This window comes from Papaver somniferum, chromosome 3 (genome assembly GCF_003573695.1).
Source record: "Papaver somniferum cultivar HN1 chromosome 3, ASM357369v1, whole genome shotgun sequence".
Taxonomy (NCBI): domain Eukaryota; kingdom Viridiplantae; phylum Streptophyta; class Magnoliopsida; order Ranunculales; family Papaveraceae; genus Papaver; species Papaver somniferum.
This window is the reverse complement of record NC_039360.1, coordinates 31,657,576-31,678,953: the sequence shown is the minus strand read 5'-3', so window position 1 is coordinate 31,678,953 and position 21,378 is coordinate 31,657,576. Positions and strand designations below refer to the sequence as shown.

General features: G+C 41.4%; 2 protein-coding genes across 3 annotated transcripts; one reads left to right on the top strand and one right to left on the bottom strand.

The window, feature by feature from the left end:
- Positions 1-6,411: 6,411 nt before the first annotated feature.
- LOC113361104 lies at positions 6,412-7,471 on the top strand. Of its 2 annotated transcripts, none has more exons than XM_026604464.1 (4): positions 6,412-6,480; positions 6,569-6,652; positions 6,742-6,903; positions 6,985-7,471. In XM_026604464.1, the coding sequence occupies exons 1-4, from the start codon at positions 6,463-6,465 to the stop codon at positions 7,162-7,164; spliced, it is 444 nt and encodes a 147-aa protein (XP_026460249.1). In that variant the 5' UTR covers positions 6,412-6,462; the 3' UTR covers positions 7,165-7,471. The 2 variants fall into 2 exon arrangements, 1 of the variants encoding a protein (XP_026460249.1); XR_003364945.1 differs by having other exon boundaries at positions 6,415-6,480; positions 6,573-6,652.
- Positions 7,472-9,301: 1,830 nt separating this feature from the next.
- Positions 9,302-11,133, bottom strand: LOC113355741 (ammonium transporter 1 member 1-like). Its single transcript, XM_026598679.1, has one exon. It carries the CDS (start codon positions 11,040-11,042, stop codon positions 9,519-9,521), a length of 1,524 nt encoding a protein of 507 aa, XP_026454464.1. The 5' UTR covers positions 11,043-11,133; the 3' UTR covers positions 9,302-9,518.
- Between the last annotated feature and the right edge of the window lie 10,245 nt (positions 11,134-21,378).

Here is a 21,378-nt window from a genome sequence, read left to right as displayed (position 1 = left end):
AAACTAGTGCTTATAGCAAGCTAGTTCTCTTCCATTCTTTTAGTATACCTCCTGTTTGCCTGTATGCTGCCTTAGTATTGCCTCATTTCAGTTTCTTCACCACAACCCTGCCCTTGGCCTTAGGCCTTGGTTCATTCTTGTGTTGTTTTCTGTTGCTCTTGTTTTGTTTTACTTTTGTTCACCCTGTTGTTGCTGTTTAGTTTTTGCTATTCACCCTGTTGTTGCTGTTCTTGCTATTCCTTGTGCATTTTGCTGTTCATTTTGCTGTTCATTTTGCTATTCACCCTGTTGGTTCATTTTGTTGCTGTTCACCCTGTTGTTGCTGTTCTTGCTATTCCTTGTGCATTCTGTCACTTTTGCTGCTGCACTTCTACTGCTACCACTGCTGCATTGCTACTTCTTTTTGGCCTTGCTGTGCAGCTATTTCTCCTGCACCTGCTACCCTTGCTGTGTAGCTGCAGTGCTGCTGCTGTTGTCTGCTGCAACTCCTTTGCTGCATTGTTCTCTTCTGCTGCCACTTCTTCTGCTGTGCAGCTCTTGCTTCTGCTGCTTTGCATTGTTTGCTTCACTTGTGCTGCTGCCCTTCTGCTGTGCAGTCCTGCTACTGCTGCTGTTGCAGCCACAGTTCACTAAGCCCAGCCACAGTTCACTAAGGCCCATTCCATAGTTAACCAAAAGCCCAGAGCACAATTTGAGCTCATCAGAAGACCAAAACCAAAGCCCAATTTCATTAAGGCCAAAGCCTAGTGTATTGATAGGTTAGAGCTAAAGCCCAATTCAATTAATTGTGGGCTTAACCCAAAAAAACCTGAACTCATTGTAAGGCCAAAGCCCATTTGCACTTCAAAGACCAAACTGAGCCCAAGCTCAGTTCTTTTTATTTTGAACAAACCCAATAGTACATTAAGCCCAACACTTCCAAAAGGCTTTTAAGCCCAAAGCAAATCTAGGAACCTAAATTAGCTAGAAACATTTCAAAACACACCCGATCTCTGTGGATCGACCCGTACTTGCACGAGCTACAACCGACGACCGTGCACTTGCGGTATTACTGTAGGCTCCCGTTTTTATTGCGCTCATTTTTATACATATCTCCGGGCCCACCAAGTTTTTGGCCGGGGATAATTTTTAGATACCCTTTCAGGGCCTACCAGTATGCCATTGATGTACAACGCGAGTAATTGTGAAATACCTCCAACTCATTCACAATTCTCGTAAAGTCCGGACAGCTAGCTAGATTTCGACCTTGGTTCTTAGCCTGAGAAACTATCTCTTGGTGATTAGTAGTCATAACTTCAGATCTTTCTTTACACATGTGTAGATACACTTTACACTCTTATCACATGTCTTTTTTTGTTATCAGTGCTAGGATTGTGCCTTTGATAGCTAGATTGACATCTCCATTTTGCTGTGAGCTTAAACTGTTTTGCACATGTCACATTTGATGGAATCTGAGCTTATATTTTGACCTAGAACTTTGTAGGTACGTTCTAAGCAAACCTTCACGAGACTTCAACTCGTCCACTAGGGACACTTAGTGGTTTAAAAGGCTTAGTGCATACGCTAAATGCATTCGAGAGACCAGCGACAGTGGTATAGTTAGGATTTCCTTAGTTCTGTTTTACTTGAGGACAAGTAAAATTCAGGTTTGGGGGTATTTGATGAGTGCCAAATATTGTATATTTTTATCCCTTTTTGTTGGCATTTTAACTCATCTTTTGTGCAGTAATTCTACATTTTACCCCATATTCTGTATTTTCATTGTTTTCAAGAATAAATATTTTTATTAATTAATTTTGCATTTTTAGGTAATAAATAAAGTTCGGATGAGTCGCGGAGCGAAAAGAGCAGAAAAGTAGTGAAAAGCCGGGAGAAATTACGCAAGGAAGCCGCGAAGAATGGTGCGCACAACCTCATTTTCTACACACAAAAGCGCCTCCGTTCTCAGCCATCAGATCAGTTCTCAGAAGCATCCGACGGTCGCTCCTGCATAGAGCATCAAAATCTGAAGTCTCTGCCAAGCACCACAGCGCTGAAATTCCAAGCCTTCAGATTAGATGGTATTGAATCCAACGGTCGCTCCCTTGCTGTGCATCAAAGTTTGATAGTTCTGCTTAACACTACAGTACCTAACATCATCTGAAACCGTTGACTTCGTTGTGTTTCAAAATCCAACGGTTGCATCGATTCATCTCTTATCTTACCGTTAGATCTACCAACCATCTTCGCATCCAGCGGCTTACCTTCGCTGGACATCGAACCTTGATATCTCGCATAACACCCTAGCAACCGAACCATTTAACCTCAACCAAACATCTCCTCCTTCCTCTCCATCGACCTCACCCCCTCTGCAGAGCCATACCCTGCCGCACCATCACCACCACCTTCTTCCCTGTCGTCACCACCCCTCCTGCAACAGCCACCAAACCACCAACTCTCCACAACAACCGCAACCCATCACTACTATCATCACCCCTATCACCTATTAAGCTATTTCAACAACTCCACCATCCTCTTCACTGTTAGGATTGGATTTGGTGAATTAGATTGATAGATGAAGCAATTGGAGGCGTGGATAGCATGAGGGGAGTCAGAGGAAGAATGGGTCGTCGCACATGGGAGGAATTGTGCCATAAAATTAGGTAATTTGCAAAACCTAATTTCACTGATTTTGGGGGAAAATTGGGGGAAAGCCCTAATGATGTAATTGGGTATAAATATGTGGTGAGGGATGTGTGTAAAAACTATGTTTGGAGTAGCCAACATCCAGAACTCTCAAAGTTCTGTTAAATGTTTTGTTAATTTTCAGTTCACTTTTTCAGTTCAATTTGCTGCTAATTTTCATATCCATGTTTCAGTTAAAATTCAGTCATGTTCATTGTTAATTGTTTATTGTTAGTTTCAGTTATGTTCATGTTAGTTGTGTTAATGTTCCTGTTAATACTTGGTCTCATGCACTGTTAATGCTTGATGTTCACTGTTAATTCTACTCACTGTTATTGTTCACTGTTAGTATCAATTCACTGTCATGTTTAAATTCACTGTCAATTGATGGAATGCTAGGCTAGGTATCTGTGAAGCAATGTGCTGATTGTGCAATGGCAAGAAATCAGTGCTTAAAGCAAGCTGATTTTCTTGCCATTCTTGTGTATGCTTAGGTTGTAGTGTTGATTGTGCATTGGGAGAAACTAGTGCTTATAGCAAGCTAGTTCTCTTCCATTCTTTTAGTATACCTCCTGTTTGCCTGTATGCTGCCTTAGTATTGCCTCATTTCAGTTTCTTCACCACAACCCTGCCCTTGTCCTTAGGCCTTGGTTCATTCTTGTGTTGTTTTCTGTTGCTCTTGTTTTGTTTTGCTTTTGTTCACCCTGTTGTTGCTGTTTAGTTTTTGCTATTCACCCTGTTGTTGCTGTTCTTGCTATTCCTTGTGCATTTTGCTGTTCATTTTGCTGTTCATTTTGCTATTCTTTTTGTTATTCATTTTGCTATTCATTTTGTTGCTGTTCATTTTGCTATTCACCCTGTTGGTTCATTTTGTTGATGTTCACCCTGTTGTTGCTGTTCTTGCTATTCCTTGTGCATTCTGTCACTTTTGCTGCTGCACTTCTACTGCTACCACTGCTGCATTGCTACTTCTTTTTGGCCTTGCTGTGCAGCTATTTCTCCTGCACCTGCTACCCTTGCTGTGTAGCTGCAGTGCTGCTGCTGTTGTCTGCTGCAACTCCTTTGCTGCATTGTTCTCTTCTGCTGCCACTTCTTCTGCTGTGCAGCTCTTGCTTCTGCTGCTTTGCATTGTTTGCTTCACTTGTGCTGCTGCCCTTCTGCTGTGCAGTCCTGCTACTGCTGCTGTTGCAGCCACAGTTCACTAAGCCCAGCCACAGTTCACTAAGGCCCATTCCATAGTTAACCAAAAGCCCAGAGCACAATTTGAGCTCATCAGAAGACCAAAACCAAAGCCCAATTTCATTAAGGCCAAAGCCTAGTGTATTGATAGGTTAGAGCTAAAGCCCAATTCAATTAATTGTGGGCTTAACCCAAAAACCTGAACTCATTGTAAGGCCAAAGCCCATTTGCACTTCAAAGACCAAACTGAGCCCAAGCTCAGTTCTTTTTATTTTGAACAAACCCATTAGTACATTAAGCCCAATATTTCCAAAGGGGTATTCTAAGCCCAAAGCAAACTAGAAACCCAATTAGCTAAAACACTTCCAAAACACACCCGATCTCTGTGGATCGACCCGTACTTGCACGATCTACAACTGACGACCGTGCACTTGCGGTATTACTGTAGGCCCGTTTTCATTGCATCATTTTACACACTTTCCGGACCTGCCATTAGTCAATCAAATCAATAGTCGAAAACTAATAACACTACAGTTATCTAGTTTCCCACCAACAGTACTCGTAGAGCTTCTTGATCCCACAGAAGTCTTTAAACGAACGGTCGTAAGAGATTTCACCTAATTAGGATATTTTCCTCTCTGAATAGACGGATCCACCAGAAACAACAAGAAATGAAGTTTGCCTGGCTCTTACGAATCATTTTCTAGAAATGCAAACTTAGGTCTTTATAGACCAAGATTGTTTAGAAACCAAGGAATTTCCAAGACCGGAAATATTATTGAGATATGGAACGCCCAAATTCAGTTTTCTTAATTCCAATAAATGCAGTCCAATATTTTTTGAAATCTCTCACATAAAATCTTCAATTAGTAAATGCACATTACTAATTTTTATTCTTTAGAGCTATGCATTAATCGTTGGTAACTAAAGCATATAAAACCAAAAACCTTAATTAAAAGATTATTAACTTATTTCGGTTACAGGATCACCTTGAGTACCAAGAAATATCTTTGAACAATAAATAATAAGAGTTAATGCTCGTGTTCAAAGTATGTTGACATCTCTATACAGCAAACCTAATTCTGAAAGTACACAAGTTCATGAAGAAAATATGTAATTTATGGAAATCAGATTTGCATCTTGGAATCGGTTCTACCACACTTCCAAACAAGTTTAGAATTGGTTCTACCAAAATTCCAAGACTGCTGTGTGATCGGTCATACCAAGTCACAATGGTTAGTTGTTATCGGTCCTACCAAGTCACATACATGGGTTCAGATCGGTTATACCAATCACATGGATCGGTTCTACCTAAACATGCTACCTACTTGTGATCGGTCATACCAGTCACTAGGATCGGTCATACCAATTACAAGAATCGGTCACACAACCTCTTATGATCACCACACCAATTACAAGGATCGATCATACCATCTCATGGTAATTACTTAGGATCGGTTATACCAATTACCAGAACCAGACATAACAAATCATAAGTCTAGGTATTGTGATCGGTTATACCAAGATATATAACCTGAGTTAAGATCGGTTTTACCAACTCACACATATTGGTCATCAAAGAATATGCAATGAATAGCCGGACCAATATACATATTGATTTCCTTTTCAATTCAGGAAACAAGTTCAAAAATTTACTTCCTTTAAACAAATATAAAACATTGTTTCCTAGGATGAAATCTTCACCACACACCCATACACATAATCATAGAACTATATACAAGATTATGTCGATGTCATATCTACGAAGTTCAAAAGATAAGCATTATACTTCGTAATCTAATTCCTTAATACTATGATCATACTTTGGAGTTAAATTAGAGGTATACCTGGTTATCTTGAGCATTTGTTTCTTCGATTTCTTCTTCTTCTTGGGTTAGTTCTTCGAAATCATAATAAGGTGCATAATGGTTATGTTGAGTTTGAGAAAAAATATCCTGATTTTCTGAAAAATCAGTAAAAAACTGATCGTTGTTTATAGGTATTAATATGTTATCGTATTTCTTTTTGTTGTTTAAATCACTCATTTCCAATTAAATCATAATTAGTGATATTAATCTAGTTTATAGGAGCATATTAGTTGTTATGTAAAATATTTGGATATGAGATGTCTCCTGTTACTACTTGATCGCCCTAAACCAACCTTTTCAAGCCCCGGAAGGATTCTTTTTGGTAGCCGTGCCGATGTTTCTTCCGAGAACGAATCTCCGGATTCTCACCCGAGAGAGAATCCTGTGCTGGTCTTGTAGTGACTGGGCCCACTATTTGCCTAAACTCCACGGATTAGCATAAATGACCCCGCCAGCCGCCCATTTCCATTGGTACCCAAACGAGGAGTCACGAGTCACGACTCACCAAGGTCATGATCCATGGGGTGCGTGTGAGTGTCTCTAAAGGCGTTGGTCGCAAAACGGTTGACTGGACCGTTGGGATGTTTTGAGTTTTCAGTTAATTTTCAAACATTGCGACGTTTCAGAACGGTGATTTTTCAGTTACTTCCATCCCTATATATAGTCTAAAGATTTTGCACCATACTTTTTATTTGGATTCCTTGTTCATCCGCAGCAATCTTCAAATGTATAACCGTGAAGAAAGATTAAGATGGGTTTGAAATCATTAGTGAGTATCATCGTCATTTCTTATTATTCTAATTTTCAATTTTTTCAAAACCCTAATTTTGTTGTTTGTAATCGACTCTGGTGGTTAGTTAGACTTAGATGAGAACGATAGAGTTGTGGTCGATGGGATTCTGGACGATGCTGTTTTACGACTGCTTCAATCTTCCCTAAAGGTATGTACATTCATCTCACGAGGTTTTATCTTAAAGACTTTTAGATGATATATTGTTTCTTATTCATATTTTTTTCCTGATCCAAACAGATAATCCAAGACGGCAGTGCTGACCTGTGTTGTGATTGTCGTCATTGTAAGCGATACCTCCACCACAACAGAATGCACGGACGAAACGATGGAAAGATGGATTCCAACTCAATATTCGTGAAGAATAGAGCCATTACACAACTTGATCGATCATTCCAAAAGGTACGTACATTCACTCTATTAATTATTGCTCACGGGAGTTGTTTCTTCTATTTTCTTGGTCTAAATTTCTGTTCCAAACAGTCACTGGAAGACGCCGAATTTTGCTCCCGTTGTCGTCGTCATCATCGTAAGGATACCACCGGCCACCACCACGAAAAGCCAGTATCGTCCCCCAAAAATAATTGTACCTTACTTGGCATGTTCGGCCGTCTGGCCAGGTCAATCGGATGGGCTTTGGGCAGACTTTGTGCCTCAAAATGAGTATCTTTACAATGGGCTTTTTGGGTAGTTGAACCAAGAAACAACGTAAGGGAAGACCATCGTCAGATGAAATTTTCTCGTGCTTTTTATTTTGCCAGACCTTTTTTTTTTGTCAGGACTGTCTGACTGACTTCTCTTCTTCTTGTACTGTAATCTTTCTTTTGGTCTTAATAAAATCTGTTCATACATTTTCAGCCACAGTAAGAATGATCAGACTTACCATGTAAGCCTTTCTTTTGGTTTTGTCAGAAAGAAAAATGCCAGACTTATCATGTTCTTTGTTTAACAGTAATAATGTTTTTTCCAATCCAAGTATCTCATGGCTAAATATTTTGGTTTGTATTTTTTTTCTAATATTTATTAGTTGTGACAAAATTAATATGTAAATCTGTAAGGAGAGTTAAATTTGTAAACTCGTGAAACAAAAATCTTCCGTGTTCTTGTTCCTTATTTGGTTGTGCCGATGCCACCTTCGGTGACAAACGCCCATTTTATTTATACCCTTTGGGTATCCTTGTTCCATCTTTGGTTTCGCCGCTGCATTTTGGATCACAAATGCCCGTTTCATTGGCACCTTTTCTGCACCTTAAATATGGATCAATTTTTTTTTGTTGTTGTTTTTTTGACATCGGAAAAGAATTTATTCAACCCCGTAATAAGTCATTGCTCCGTCCTCGAAGAAAAGTTCCCACCAGACCGGCAGATGTTCATTTTTGCTGGAAAGCAATTATAAGATGCATGAACACATATAAGAGCAAGGGTTATGGGTAGTGTCTCCCTTTCAAATGAAAGAGTGCACTATCAATTTGAGCAAATTAGGCTCTCCTATGGATAGGTTTCAACCCACTTTTCCCCCAAATCCTTCCACACACTCGTTCAGTCGAACAAGTAGTTAGGAGTTTCACATTAGACGGGGGACTATCCCCCGTTACGAAAAAGAAACTTTTAGTACAAAACGGGGGACAATCCCCCGTTAAAAACTTTTCTTTTTCGTTCTTTTTTTTGACGGGTCCCCCATTTAAGCAGCCGTTTTTGTAGGTTTTTTTGTTTGACAGGGGATTGTCACCCATCTAAGGAGAATTTTTTTTTTTTGGATGGGAGACAGTCCGCCTTTTGGTCCAAAATCCAATTTTTTTTAACTAAACGGAAGACTGTCTCCCGTGTAGTGTTTTTTTTTTTTGTATTTGTCCATAATAACTTCACTCGTTCATATGGGCGAGTAGTCTTTCATATGAAAGAGTTAGTCTCTCGGATGAACTGAGTTAGTCTCCATTTGGAGACTACCCATAGCCTTTGCTCTAATAGGGGACTTTTTTTCACCGCTTGTTACGTGATGCCATGCAGATTTAATGAGACCCTGACCGGAAAAACCATCATTTTAGAGTTGGAGCCTAAACCGGGATAATACATTGATATTTCCAGAATTTCGAAAGTCAATGCCAAGCTACTTAAAAGCCAGATGACTGACTTTCCGCATATCTGTAGCATTGACTTTTGTGAAAACTTAAAGGTCCGTTGGAATTTTTCACTTTCAGACTTTCAGTTTGGTCATTAAGAGACTCACTGTAGCAGCAGTGAACCTACCTCTGGGACTTTGAATGCAGTTTAAGAACCCAAAAGCTAAACTTATAAAGTCCTTGCTCCTCTTTTTAACTTTATTCATGCTTCTCAGTGTACGTTATTATTGACTTTGGACTAGTCAACAATGGGCTCCTTGAATTTTAAATCGTAAAGAAAGTAAAATGATCCAATGTTATGCATTATAATTACCACTAACTAAAAAAAGAAATTATCCAATATTCCTTTATGCGATTTGATTGTCCCTCGATGGACAGCAGCAAACTCCATTGGGATTTTCTCATGATTGTTGAAGGCGGCTACCAAGACTAGGGGGTATTATAGTGTATGCAAAATTTGGACACCCATTTAACCAGAAGTTTGCTAACCTATTTTCGTCGCAATCCAGTACGATACGGCGGCTTTCGTCTAGTTTATGGACATTGACCAAATGGAATGTGTTCCACCTACCAAGTTGAGCTTTTGTCTAACCATTCTCCTAATTTCATTTTGGTCACCCAACTTGCGTAAGATTTGGTTCTTCAGGAATTGAATACCCAAATATAAAGATAAGATTTTCAAGAAGAAGAAGAAAAATGGTCGCCCATTATTTCACCATCTCTACGTTTTCTACATTCGTCGAATCAAATAAGCATCACAAGTTTGCAATTCACACCCCACAAAAAAACCAAAACACCTGGACAACAATAAATATATTATCTTGAAAGTATCCGTTTCTTAAAAACAGATACTTTAATTTTTAAGACACTAGTTTTCATTTCATTAATAAAAAAAAATTAGACGACGGGTGCAGCGGAATTAGAATTTGGAGTGCCGCTAGGTTCAACTTTCCTCAACTGGAACCCATGTTTGGGCAACGAATCATCGTCATCATGATAAACATATGCGAAACCACCATGCCTAGTGACATCCATTCCTTGCATTTCATCTTCGGATGAAATCCTCAATAGCTTCAACTTGTTTAGTATCAAAAACAATGGACCCATTGTTGCACTAACCCAACCAGCAATAACCAAAATCTGAACAAGATGCGCCGCTAACAATTTTCCGCCACCACCCATAAACAAACCATAAGGTCTACCAACAACGCCGCCGTTATATATCTGAGCGACATACTCGTTCTTGGCAAATAAAGCTGTAAAAATTATACCCCAAGTACCACAACCACCGTGCAACTGGGCTGCTTCTAATGGATCATCGTACTTGAATTTCTCGGCGAGTTTATTACATCCAATCAACACCCCGGACGCAACAAATCCGCAAATAATAGCTGCCCACGGTTCGACAACAGAACAACCGGCGGTAATCGCAGCGAAACCACCCAACAAACCATTACAAACATCAGTAACATTCCAATGCCCGACTAACAATCTTTTCCCAAACAAAGTCGTCAGCGCGGCTGTACAGCCAGCTAAAGTTGTAGTAACAGCAGTTCTGCCAATAGCACTCCATTGCCCATAATAACTTCCACTTTCGCCGTACGTCTTCAAAATGGTAGCGAAAGAACCAGGGTTAAATCCATACCATCCAAACCACAACAAGAACGTACCCAAAACAACTAACGAAGCGCTATGACCTTTAAGGGCAACGGCCCTCCCGGTATGATCGAATCGACCGATTCTGGGTCCTTCGATTAACGCACCCCATAAACCAGCAATACCTCCGACCATATGAACAACACCGGAACCAGCGAAATCGATTACTCCAGAACCGAATAACAAATTCCCATCAGTTCTGGACGGACTAGCCCAGCCATCAACAGACCAAAACCAATGAGAAACAACTGGGTAGACAAAACCAGTGAGGAAAGCTGAGTAAATCAAATAGGCGACGAACTGAGTTCGTTCCGCAATCGAACCGCTAGTAATCCCAGCAGCAGCAATAGCAAAAGCCCATTGATAAAGGAAATACCCGTAATCGAAACCACCAGCAGCAGGAATCTCTTTAAGACCAAAGAAATGTTTCCCGATGAATCCGTTAGAAGGTGTACCGAAAGCAAAAGCAAAACCGAAAAGATAATAAAACAAACCACCGGCAGCTGCATCTAAGACGTTTGTAAGCATTATGTTCATGGTGTTTTTAGCTCTTACTGAACCTGCACATAACATAGCAAATCCTAATTGCATAGCGAAAACTAAGTAGGCTGAGAATAATAGATATGTTGTGTCGATTGCGAATCCTACGTCTGTGAATTTGTTTGTTACTGTACCGAATGAACCACAGAGATATTCTGCTGCTGCTGTTGAGTTCGTTAGTCCAACTAATAGTGGTGCTAAATCTGTTGCTGAACATAACTCCATGATTACTTACTATGAAGAAGAGGTTGCAGAGAAGGAGAAGAAGCAGAGATTGATTTTTCTCTGAAAATTTTGGGCGAAGGATCTCCTTTTATATAGGATATAAATTATTTGTTGACTTTTCTTCTTCTTCAGAGTCGAGTTCTGGACTCGGGACGGATACGGAATCTTAAAGAGTCGAGAATATTTTCCATACTAAAATGTAATTAGTAAGATGTTTTAGGAGTATTTTAGGAATATAAAAATAATTAACCGGATACTTGTAGCGTACGGATTCGATTTCTGTTCCTATTTTCTCTCTTATTCATCTTTTTCTCTGTGGCCGTTGTATGTTGGATTCGATTTCTGTTCCTATTTTCTCTCTTATTTATCTTTTTTTCTGTTTCATCTATGTGGCCGTTGCTTGTTGGTCGTTCCTTTATATACCCCAAAAATATTAACGATACCTTTTTGTCCCTATACCCTTAAAACTTTTTTTCATACCTCATCAAACATGTCAACTTCATATACCCCTAAGTATACAAACGGAAAACTATCGTGAAATGTATTGTTTCATTTTTCTGTAACCCGAAGGATTGAAGAGATGGATTATTACTTTAATTCGAGATATTTTTTGCTTTTTCCGTCCAAAGGAATTAACGAAGAATCCATCCTTGGAAACAAGAACTATAAACACGTTTTCGAAATTAAAAAAGTTACCGTTTTGGCATATATGCGGACATGTTTGGTAATCCGAGATATTTTATGTTCTTTTCCATTAAATGAAAAATCCTTGGAAACAAGGAAAGGAGACCGTAAATAATTTTCTTGTTTCAGGAATCAATCCATGTTTTCGGTGTTAGAGTGAGTAGTTTCAAACTTCCAGATTCTAGAGGAAAAGGAGTGAATCGCGACCAATATAGCAGCTCATTATCAAAATTTAATACTAATGTCAAATTGAAAAAGTGATAGTAATTATTTTCGTTGATAAATAATGCCTAAACGGATAAGGCCAAACAACTCCTGCGGCTACAAGATTCTTCTGACAAGGCATCTACTTGCCTTACATATGAGGCGAGTCGGGAGTTACTGAGGCAATGCTTACTCAAGAAGTACGGCCACCAAATATGTTGCCCACTATGCACTTGACCATTTCTACGCATGAGTTTAGTACAACATGTTCCCCAAGGATCGTACAAGCGAGAAAAAACTGATCTTTTATCTAGTTATTCCCTCGTCATAAAAATGATGTTTTTCTAGTGAAGTTCGTGGAATCTGTAACTCTCGACTAATCTATCATTTGTTAATAGTAATAAAAAGAAAAATACACACAGCTTATCAAGTTATAGAATCACAGAATAAGTTGAAAAACTAAATAACATTAAGTAGAGAACTATGAGCAATCCCCATCAAGAACCCGATCATTGTGAACACATAAATCACGAAGCCATTCACGTGTTCACAAAAAATATTCGCATACATCCTAATTCTAGAATTGTACGTAGTATGCGTAACGGGGATGATTATATCGATTCATCGACTCGAAGCCTTCGGGATTGTCATTGTCTAGTCGAATATTATCATAAATAATGTTCGTATAAAGGAATAAACCAAGAATCAAGTATAAATGTAAAGCATATGAAGTTTAACGCTGGATGTAAGGTATTGAAATGTAAATAAGACATATTTACGTGGTTCGGCACTAAGGCCTACATCCACGGGGTTGGTGTTTCACTATGTATTGAATGGTTACAAAGATAGTCGAATGACTTTAGAGTATACATAGGTCTGCGAAAGTAGGGGGATTACTTACTCTTCCTATTTCTCTCTCCTATATTCTCCTATAATTGCTCTCAATTGGTCGATCCCTTCTCTCTTAGTGGAGAGGAGTATTTATAGGGTTGGAACGTGGGCCCCATTTCTGAGGCGCCGTTGTAATCTTATCTTCTTGTGCTTTGTGCCTATTACGCAGAGGTCTTCGGCATATGCCGCGGCCTGAGCTTGAATACGAAGGATTATCCTCGCCTCTTCCACGCGCTGATTGACACGTGTATATCTCTTTGGTATTTAATGCGGGTAGATGGATGTCTGCTTGTGTCAGACAAGTGTCTCTTTGTCTGGTCACATCTGTGTCAGCCAAACTTCCTCTCGGCCGTTGATATGGGATTTTCCTTGGGATTGGGTGTGATAACACCCAAGGGGTATTATCTGGTGCTCCTCTGAGCCATCATACCTCTGTGATCCTCTGTCCCTGACCGTCAGATCTGCTGACCGGTGGCATCTTCTGATGAGATGCTTGCTATCATGTTTTGATATCTTGTTTTGCATGCCTTCCACATGTCTCTTTCTGTACACGTGGTGGTGATGAAAGGTGTACATACAATTTTCCCCTCTTCTTCTAACTTGGGCGTATTTTGCAATTTTGAAGAAGAAAGGTAGTCCTACACGTTTCCCACTTTGCATTAACTTTCCCCGTAACTGCTCCTTGGTATGAGGAGAAATTATTGTCTTCTCTAGCTTCATAAATAGGAAAGAGAATGTGAAAAAAAACTTTTATCCTCTTCTTGTCAGTGTTCATTCTCTTCTTGTTTTCTATTCTTGTTCTTTAGTCATTTATTATCATCATTCTTGTGAGGAAGATAACATCATTCAATTTTATGTTTCTTTCGCTCTCGATTGTTGTTGCCCCTGTATCTTTTGATATCTCCGATCCTCCTTTGTTCGACTGTGGTTGGTGTTTGTCGTCCTCTTCTATACAGGTATGGGGTTTTTCATTAGCTGTTCATCATTGATTTATCTATGTATCTACCCATTTATCTCCTGCTGCTGTATTCTTGGTTTTGTGATGAAGATCATACATGTCGAAGCATCTATGCTTGCCCCTGTTCTTTGTTACAACGTCTGTGAGTCTGTATCTAAGTGCTGCTGCTGCCAAGGTATAGTTTCTTCTTATATTCTCAATCTATTTGCCCCTTTTTCCTTGCTTGAAATAATTTTCATTTTTGAAGTGAGGGAAAAAATGAGCCTTTGTGGGATTTATACTGGTTTGTAGGTGTCGAAGAAGAAGAAACTTGGACCCAAACAATCTTCTACTGCGGTTACCGGTGAGGCTGAGGGTTATGAGGAGGTTACGAGTCCCGTAAACGAAGGGTATGGTGAGGATGAAGAAATGTCCAATGGAGAAGAGTGTACCGACACTTCTCACCCTGATGACGAAGGTGGTAATGGTGAAGAAGAAGCTGCCGCGGGTGGTGATGGTGAAGAAGAAGTTGTCGCGGGTGGTGATGGTGAGGCTGAGGGTAATATTACCGTTGGTGGTACTGGCGGGGGTGGATCTTCCCCTGTTGGCGATGATATTGTTGGTGTGGGTACTCTGCCCGTTATTTCCCCTGAATTTTCTTTTGGTAGGATATATTCCGCGGGGGAATCCTTTGATGTGAATGCTGCCATGGGTCTTGCCGAAGACTTCTCATTGCTTTCCCCAAATGATGATTGGGATATGCTTGGGAATCTTGGCAAAGAAGGTACCACTGATCAGCAAGCTGAGAACGAAGGTGGTCATGCTGAGGGTGGTAATGTCGAGACTTGCGCGGGTGAGGAGATAACCGCCAAGGGGAAGTCTGTGGTTGAGTCTCCTTCATAGGATTTCCATTACTATCTGGTGAAGATGCCATTTTGGCTTGGCTTAAGAAGAAGAACCTGATGTTCGTCCCTAACCCTGCCCCAGTGGTCACTGGTGAGAAGAATTCCGACGCTTATACTCGTCGGGTGATGCAATTGTCTTCTGAAGCCCGCGTTGCTGGGATGTGGGAGAAGAATATGAGAGCTTCAGAAGCTAACCTAGTGGTTGACCCTCCCTCCTCTGTTGATGATATGATGGCCATAGCTGATGGGTACCAATACGGTTTTCCCCAGCAGCGTGTCTTAGAGGTAAATCCTTGTACTCTTTTTTTTTTTCTTTTTCATGATATCCGCACATTATGTTCTTCGTGATATCTGATCCCTTTAGTATAATAATGTTTGTTGTTTGTGACGTAGATGATGAGGAGCGAACATTTTAACCATGTTCTATACCAATTCTTCAAAGCAAAGTCTTTAAAGTTGGAGTCCAAGCTTCGTCATAGAGAAGAGGAACTGTCTGCGGCTGAAGTGCAAATAAATGAACTGAGGGGCCGTCTGAAGGAAAACGAACAGCTGGGTAACGCTGAGGAGAGTCTTCATTCAGAACTTGCTATAGTCCGAAACGAATTGGAGCAGACTCGTAGAAATGTCTATTCCTTCACAGGTTCGTATTTTACGGATCTTTCACTCCTCGTGATTCCCTATCTGTATTTTGGTGTTCTGTCTGAGTCTCCCCACCCTATCTTCAGTGGGTGGAGTCCCCGAGCTGATATGGCTTCAGAAATAAAGGGAACGACAAAAATCCCGTATTGCAGAGTTGGTGGGTAAGTTGAAAAGCGAAGCCGTAAAGTGGAATGCTCGTGCTGATGAGCACAACGCCTTAACAGCTGAGTGGCGTGAAAAGCGAACACTGATGGTTGATATGCAAAATAAGTACAATCATGACCGTTGTTTGTTTAATGGTACGCTTCTATGGACGCGTGACAACCTGCGTGATGCTCGAGAACATGCTTCAGACTTAGAGGCTAGAGTGCGCTTTTTGGAAAGAGAGTTACAACAGGCTCGTTCTTTCTTAGGCCCCGGGGTTAGGGATAGTATGATGCATCTTTCCGAGGAAAGAGATAATGCTAGGGCCGAGGTTGGTGCTCTTAGTAAAGCCCTAGCAACGTCTCGAGCTGATGTTGCTCGCCAAGTGGAGTCTGAAAGAGATCTTGAAGTGAATGTGTATCGACTCCATAAAAGGATGGGGGAGATGAATGACGAAGTCAACCATCTTCGTCACTTGGATTCAATGAAGCAGGTAGATTTGGACGCGAGTCAATTTGCTCTTACGAACCTTCAAACGGATTATAAGAAACTATCCACCGAATATGACTTTCTTGATGAGGCTCGGGACGCAGTTCTCAATGAGTATGAAGAGGCTTCGGCTAATGTCGAAGGTATAACCTCGTTTTATCGAGTGTGATTCTGTTATTTCTTCGTTTTAACCCCTTGGTATTTCTTATTTTCAGCACTCGAGGGACAACTTCACGCAACAAATGATGAGCTTAAAAAAACTCAATCTGCCTTAGTGCAGCAGGAAGGACAAGCCAACTATTTCAAAGGGTTGGCCGCGTCTCGTGAGGAAGCAGCGGAGATTGCCTCCAAAGAGGCGGAACGCCTATCTGCATTGCTGTCTCAGGCCAACTAGCGGACCGCTGTTATCACTTATAAAGCTCGATGTCAGTTGGCTGAAGAGACCAACAAAGTCCTAGATAAGATTGAACTTGGTCTTAAAGTCGAACATGGTCTTGTCAAGAATTATCCGCGCCGTCCCCTTCCCGCGCCCTTGCCTGGTTCTTCTGGGCCCTCTTCAGGTGGTAGCGTACCTTCATCTCGCAGAGACAACCCTGTTGATGGGGCTGTCTCGTCCAAGTAGATTTCTTTTATTAGTCATAGAAAGTTGATCCTTGTTGATTATATAATTTCGGATCATTTTTTGATGTGTTTCCTGCTTTATCTTATTTGCTGAATCTTGTAATCCACTCTTTATGAAATGGATCATCCTTTTGGAATACCTGCGTTATCAATTCATCTTTTTATTTTAAAGTATTGTGAAGTGTTAAACTAGAAATAACTTGTTTTGTAAAAAGTTGAGAGTGCTTGAGTGCGACACCGAAGGTAAATACCTTCGTGATCGTCTTGAGACCTGTCACCCCGCTGGCGAATCCTGGGCCAGAAGATTCCCAAACGGTGGGGGCCGAGGCAGCGTTCTAGGATATGGAATGCTTATTTGAAAATACTTATATGCACCCATTCCGTCGACCCGCTGCCTTAAAATTGGTTGGGTATCTCTTTCTGCTGGGTGCCTTCCCCCTGGTCTTACACTCATAGACACTGATAGGGGAACCCTGAGAGATTGTAGATTAACTACTTTCCCCAATATTGTTAATTTATTATGTAATGTACATGCGTTCATCCAGCGGGCCTTTTGACCATTTCGTTTGCTTGAAGATTTCCCAAAAAGTTTGTTTGATTGATAGGTTGAGGCCTGATACTCCTCGTCCAGAGATAGAAACATGTAAAGCGGTTACGCTGCCTTCTTCTTCTGGTATTCTTCACGCAGATGCAAAGCTGCGCTGCTCCTATAGGTAGTATGGTTTGAGCCATTTAGCATTCCAAGGGTGCCGGAGGACCTCGCCTTTCAGATTGCGAAGATAGTAGGAACCGTTTCCCGCAATGTCGTGTATTATAAAAGGTCCTCTCCATGTAGGTGCTAACTTTCCCCATTTCCTCTCTCGTTGATACTTCGGGATTGTTCTTAGCACATACTGCCCTTATACAAAATTTCGAAGCTTAACCTTTTTTTTGTACTCTCTCCCTAGTCTCCGTTGATAATTTTCCATCTTTTGCAATGCTGCTTCTCTCCCTCCTTCCAGGTCGTCCAGTCTCTCTAACATCATGTATGTTGTGAGATTTTTCTCCCATGCTTCGGTCTTTGTGGTTGGCATGAGGATCTCTGTTGGGATGACTGCTTCATCTCCATAAGTGAGGAGAAATGGGGAATCCCCAGTGGCAGATCTTCGTGTTGTCATGTATGCCCATAATACATTGTGTAGCTGTTCACACCATCGCCCCTTGTGTTCGTCTAATTTCTTTTTGAGGATAAGGGCGAGGGTCTTGTTAGTAGATTCCGCTTGTCCGTTGCTTTGAGGGTATATGGGGGTGGACTTGTTTTTCCTTATTTTGAAAGTGTCGAAGAGCATGTCTATGTTTTTCCCCTGTAATTGTTTACCATTAGCGGACACGATTTCTGCTGGTATGCCGAACCTGCAAATAATATTTTGGAATATGAAAGTAAACACGTCCATGTCTCTGATCCTGGCTAAGGCTTTGGCTTCCACCCATTTACTGAAGTAGTCCCTGGCTACTATCAAAAATCGTCTTTTTCCTGATCCTTCGATGAACGGCCCAACGATATCTATGCCCCATTTTGCAAATGGCCACGGACTATCCACAAAATTCAACGTTGTTGCTGGTGCGTGTATCTTTTTGGCGAAATGCTGACATTCTTCACATCGTCGGGACATTTTTGCAGCATCTTGTATCATTGTGGGCCAGTAATATCCTTGCATTTTTGCTTTGTCGGCTAGTGATCTCATGCCGCTATGATTCCCTGCGTCACCATAATGGATGTCGTTTAGAATTCGATGCCCCTCTTTCCTGGATAAGCAACGTAGTAACGGTCCGAGGAAAGATTTCTTGTACAGGATCCCATCCCGAAGATCATACCTTCCTACTTTGGAGAGTATTTTCCTGGTTTGTTTGTGATCCGCGGGTAAGGTTCCATCCTTGAGAAACGCAGGGATCATCATTCTCCAATCATCTTTGTTGTTGAAATCTTCGTCTTGATTTGCTCTTGACAGGATATCTTCTTCGTCAAAATCGTCACGAATGTCTTCTCCCACCTGATCTTCGATATTTTCTTCCACTGTATCTTGATTTGTAGCAAAGGAAAATTGTGTTGCAATCGAAGGCTCGTATACCCTTGTTATTTTGATAGCTTCGATACTCTTGTCCTTCAGCATGGATGATATATATGCTAGGGCATCCACGTGCCTGAGATCCCTTCTGCATAAGTGCCGGAACTTGATGTTCGGAATTTGTGATGCCAATGTTTGGACCAAGGCCCTGTAAGCTGAGAGGGTGTCGTCGTACATATTGTATTCGAGCCCTATTTGTCGTATGACAAGCTGCAAATCACTTGTCAGTCTTACATCAGTTACCCCCATCTTTATTATTAAGCGGAGGGCATGTATGACTGCCTCGTATTCGACGATGTTATTAGTATGATCTTTGAATTCTAACATGAGTGCCTGTACGATCCTTTCTCCAGTTGGGGTGGTGATGACAATGCCTATTACTGCCCCTTCCTTATTTTTGGAACCATCAACGAAGACTTCCCATTGTCTTTGACTCGCGGGTTCGAGGACATCAACTGGATCCTTGCTTTCCTCGTCGGCTTCTGGTATTCCCCTAATCTCTTCATCGTTGTCCAGGGGGAGGTGTGCTAAGAAATCCGCCAAAACTTGGGATTTTTGGGAATGTTGAATTTCATGAATGATGTTGAATTGGTCCAGGTGGGTGTTCCACTTGGCTATTCTACCTACTTTTCCCACGCTTTTGAGGACTGCTTCCAGTGGTGCTTTGCATGGCACGCGGATGAAGTGAGTTAGGAAATAGGTTCTCAGCTTTTGAGTAGCCCATACCAATGCCAGGATGAGTTGTTCGATCTTCGTGTAATTCCTTTCCGCAGAATTGAGGGTCTTACTGACATAATAGATAGGCTGTTCTATCTTCGTATTGGTTTTGACCAACACTGCCTAACTGCGTCTTCTGTCGTTGCTATGTACAATGCAAAAACCTCATCAGGATCAGGCTTCTACAGGATTGGAATTGAAGCCAGGTGTTCCTTGATTCTTTAGAAGGCTTCTTCGCATTCTGAGGTCCATTCAAACTTACTCCCTTTTTTGAGAATATTGAAAAAATGTTTGCATTTGTCCGAGGATCGGGCAATAAATCTGCCCAAGGCTGCTAAGGACCCATTGAGCTTTTGCACTTCTTTTAAATTCTTCGGAGATGGCATTTCCACTATGGCCTGAATCTTCGCGGGGTCTACCTCAATACCCCTTTTTGTTACCAGATATCCGAGGAATTTCCCTGAGGTGACACCGAAAGTGCATTTTTGTGGATTTACTTTTATGTGATGTTTCCTCATTGCTTCAAAAATATCTCTCAGGTCCCGGTGGTGATATTTGCGCAGCCTACTTTTGACGAGCATGTCATCAACGAAGACTTCTAGGGTACTACCAATCCATGGACTGAAGATAGCATCGACCATTCTTTGGTACGTTTCCCCTGCGTTTTGAAGTCCAAAGGGCATTCTAGTGTAGCAATAAAGGCCATGCGGGGTGTAGAATGTTGTGTGTAGTTGATCTTCTTCTGCCAGGGCTACTTGGTTGTAACCAGAATGTCCGTCCATAAATGACAGCTCTTCGTATCCTTCCACTGCTTCAACCAGCTGATCTATGCTTGGCAGGGGATATCTGTCCTTTGGACATGCCTTGTTGAGGTTAGTAAAGTCGATGCATATCCTAACCCCTCCATTTTTCTTAGGAACGACAACCATGTTGGAGATCCATGTAGGGTATTTGACTTCCTTGATGAAGCCTGCTTCTAGTAGTTTCCGAAGTTCTTTTTCTACTGCCTTATGATACTCTGGTGCAATTTTTCTTATTTTCTGCTTGAAAGGTGGCGTGCCTGGTTTGATGCGCAGCTCGTGTTGGATTATTTTCGGACCAATCCCCGTCATGTCTCCTAACTTCCAGGCGAATACATCCGCGTATTCTTTAAGTAATTTGGTTAAGGAATCTTCCCTTTTTTCGTCCATTATGGTCCCTACTTTGATCATCTTCGGGTTTTCTTCAGTTCCTATGTTGATTTCTTTTACGGGCTCCACTGGTGTGAACACCGGCTTCGGGTCCCCGAGGAATGGGACGTTCTTTAATTGCTATTTGGTATGTTTCTGTCCTTCGTTGGTTGCTGAAGTACCTGCCTCTGTGTTAAGGACATTATCATCTTTTGTCAAGCCCTTCCATGTGGTTTCCTTGAGAAACAGGTCTATGGCCTTTTCTTTCGCAGCTTCTTTATTTTTGATCCTTTGGGTTTTTCGTTGCTCTTCCTGTTCGTTGTTGATACGATCCTGAGTGGTCTGGCACTATTTTGCAGAGACCCGATCTCCCTTGATTTCCATCACTCCCTCGGGTGTAGGGAACCTGAGATATTGGTAGTAAGTTGCTGCCACTCCCTTGAGTTTATGTACCCACTTTCGTCCAATAATGGCGTTATAGGGGGATGGGGCGTCAACCACGCTGAATCGTGTTTCTACTTTCATGGGCCCGACGTTCACTTGCAACATGATGTCTCCCAATGGCTTTGTGGGCGCTCCATTGAACCCGTAGATGGTGTAATAAGAGGTCATTAGTTGTTCATCATGGAGCTTCATCTGTTTGAAGGCGTCGTAGAATAGAACGTTCACTGAGCTTCCCCCGTCGATGAGGATCTTTTTGAGGTTACATCCGGCCACTGGTAGTGTGAGGACCAAGGGATCGTTATGGTATTCCATATCTTCTTCGATATCTTCAGTATCGAAGATGATAGGTGCATCCATCCACTCTTCGTGCTCGTCCACCTCAACGCC

Bases quoted from the DNA above. Each gene is read 5' to 3' on its own strand.
- LOC113355741 (XM_026598679.1), bottom strand. From the start codon at position 11,042: ATGGAGTTATGTTCAGCAACAGATTTAGCACCACTATTAGTTGGACTA.
- LOC113361104 (XM_026604464.1), top strand. The intron at 6,653-6,741 runs GTATGTACATTC...TGATCCAAACAG, and splicing joins TGCTTCAATCTTCCCTAAAG to ATAATCCAAGACGGCAGTGC. The intron at 6,904-6,984 runs GTACGTACATTC...TGTTCCAAACAG, and splicing joins TTGATCGATCATTCCAAAAG to TCACTGGAAGACGCCGAATT.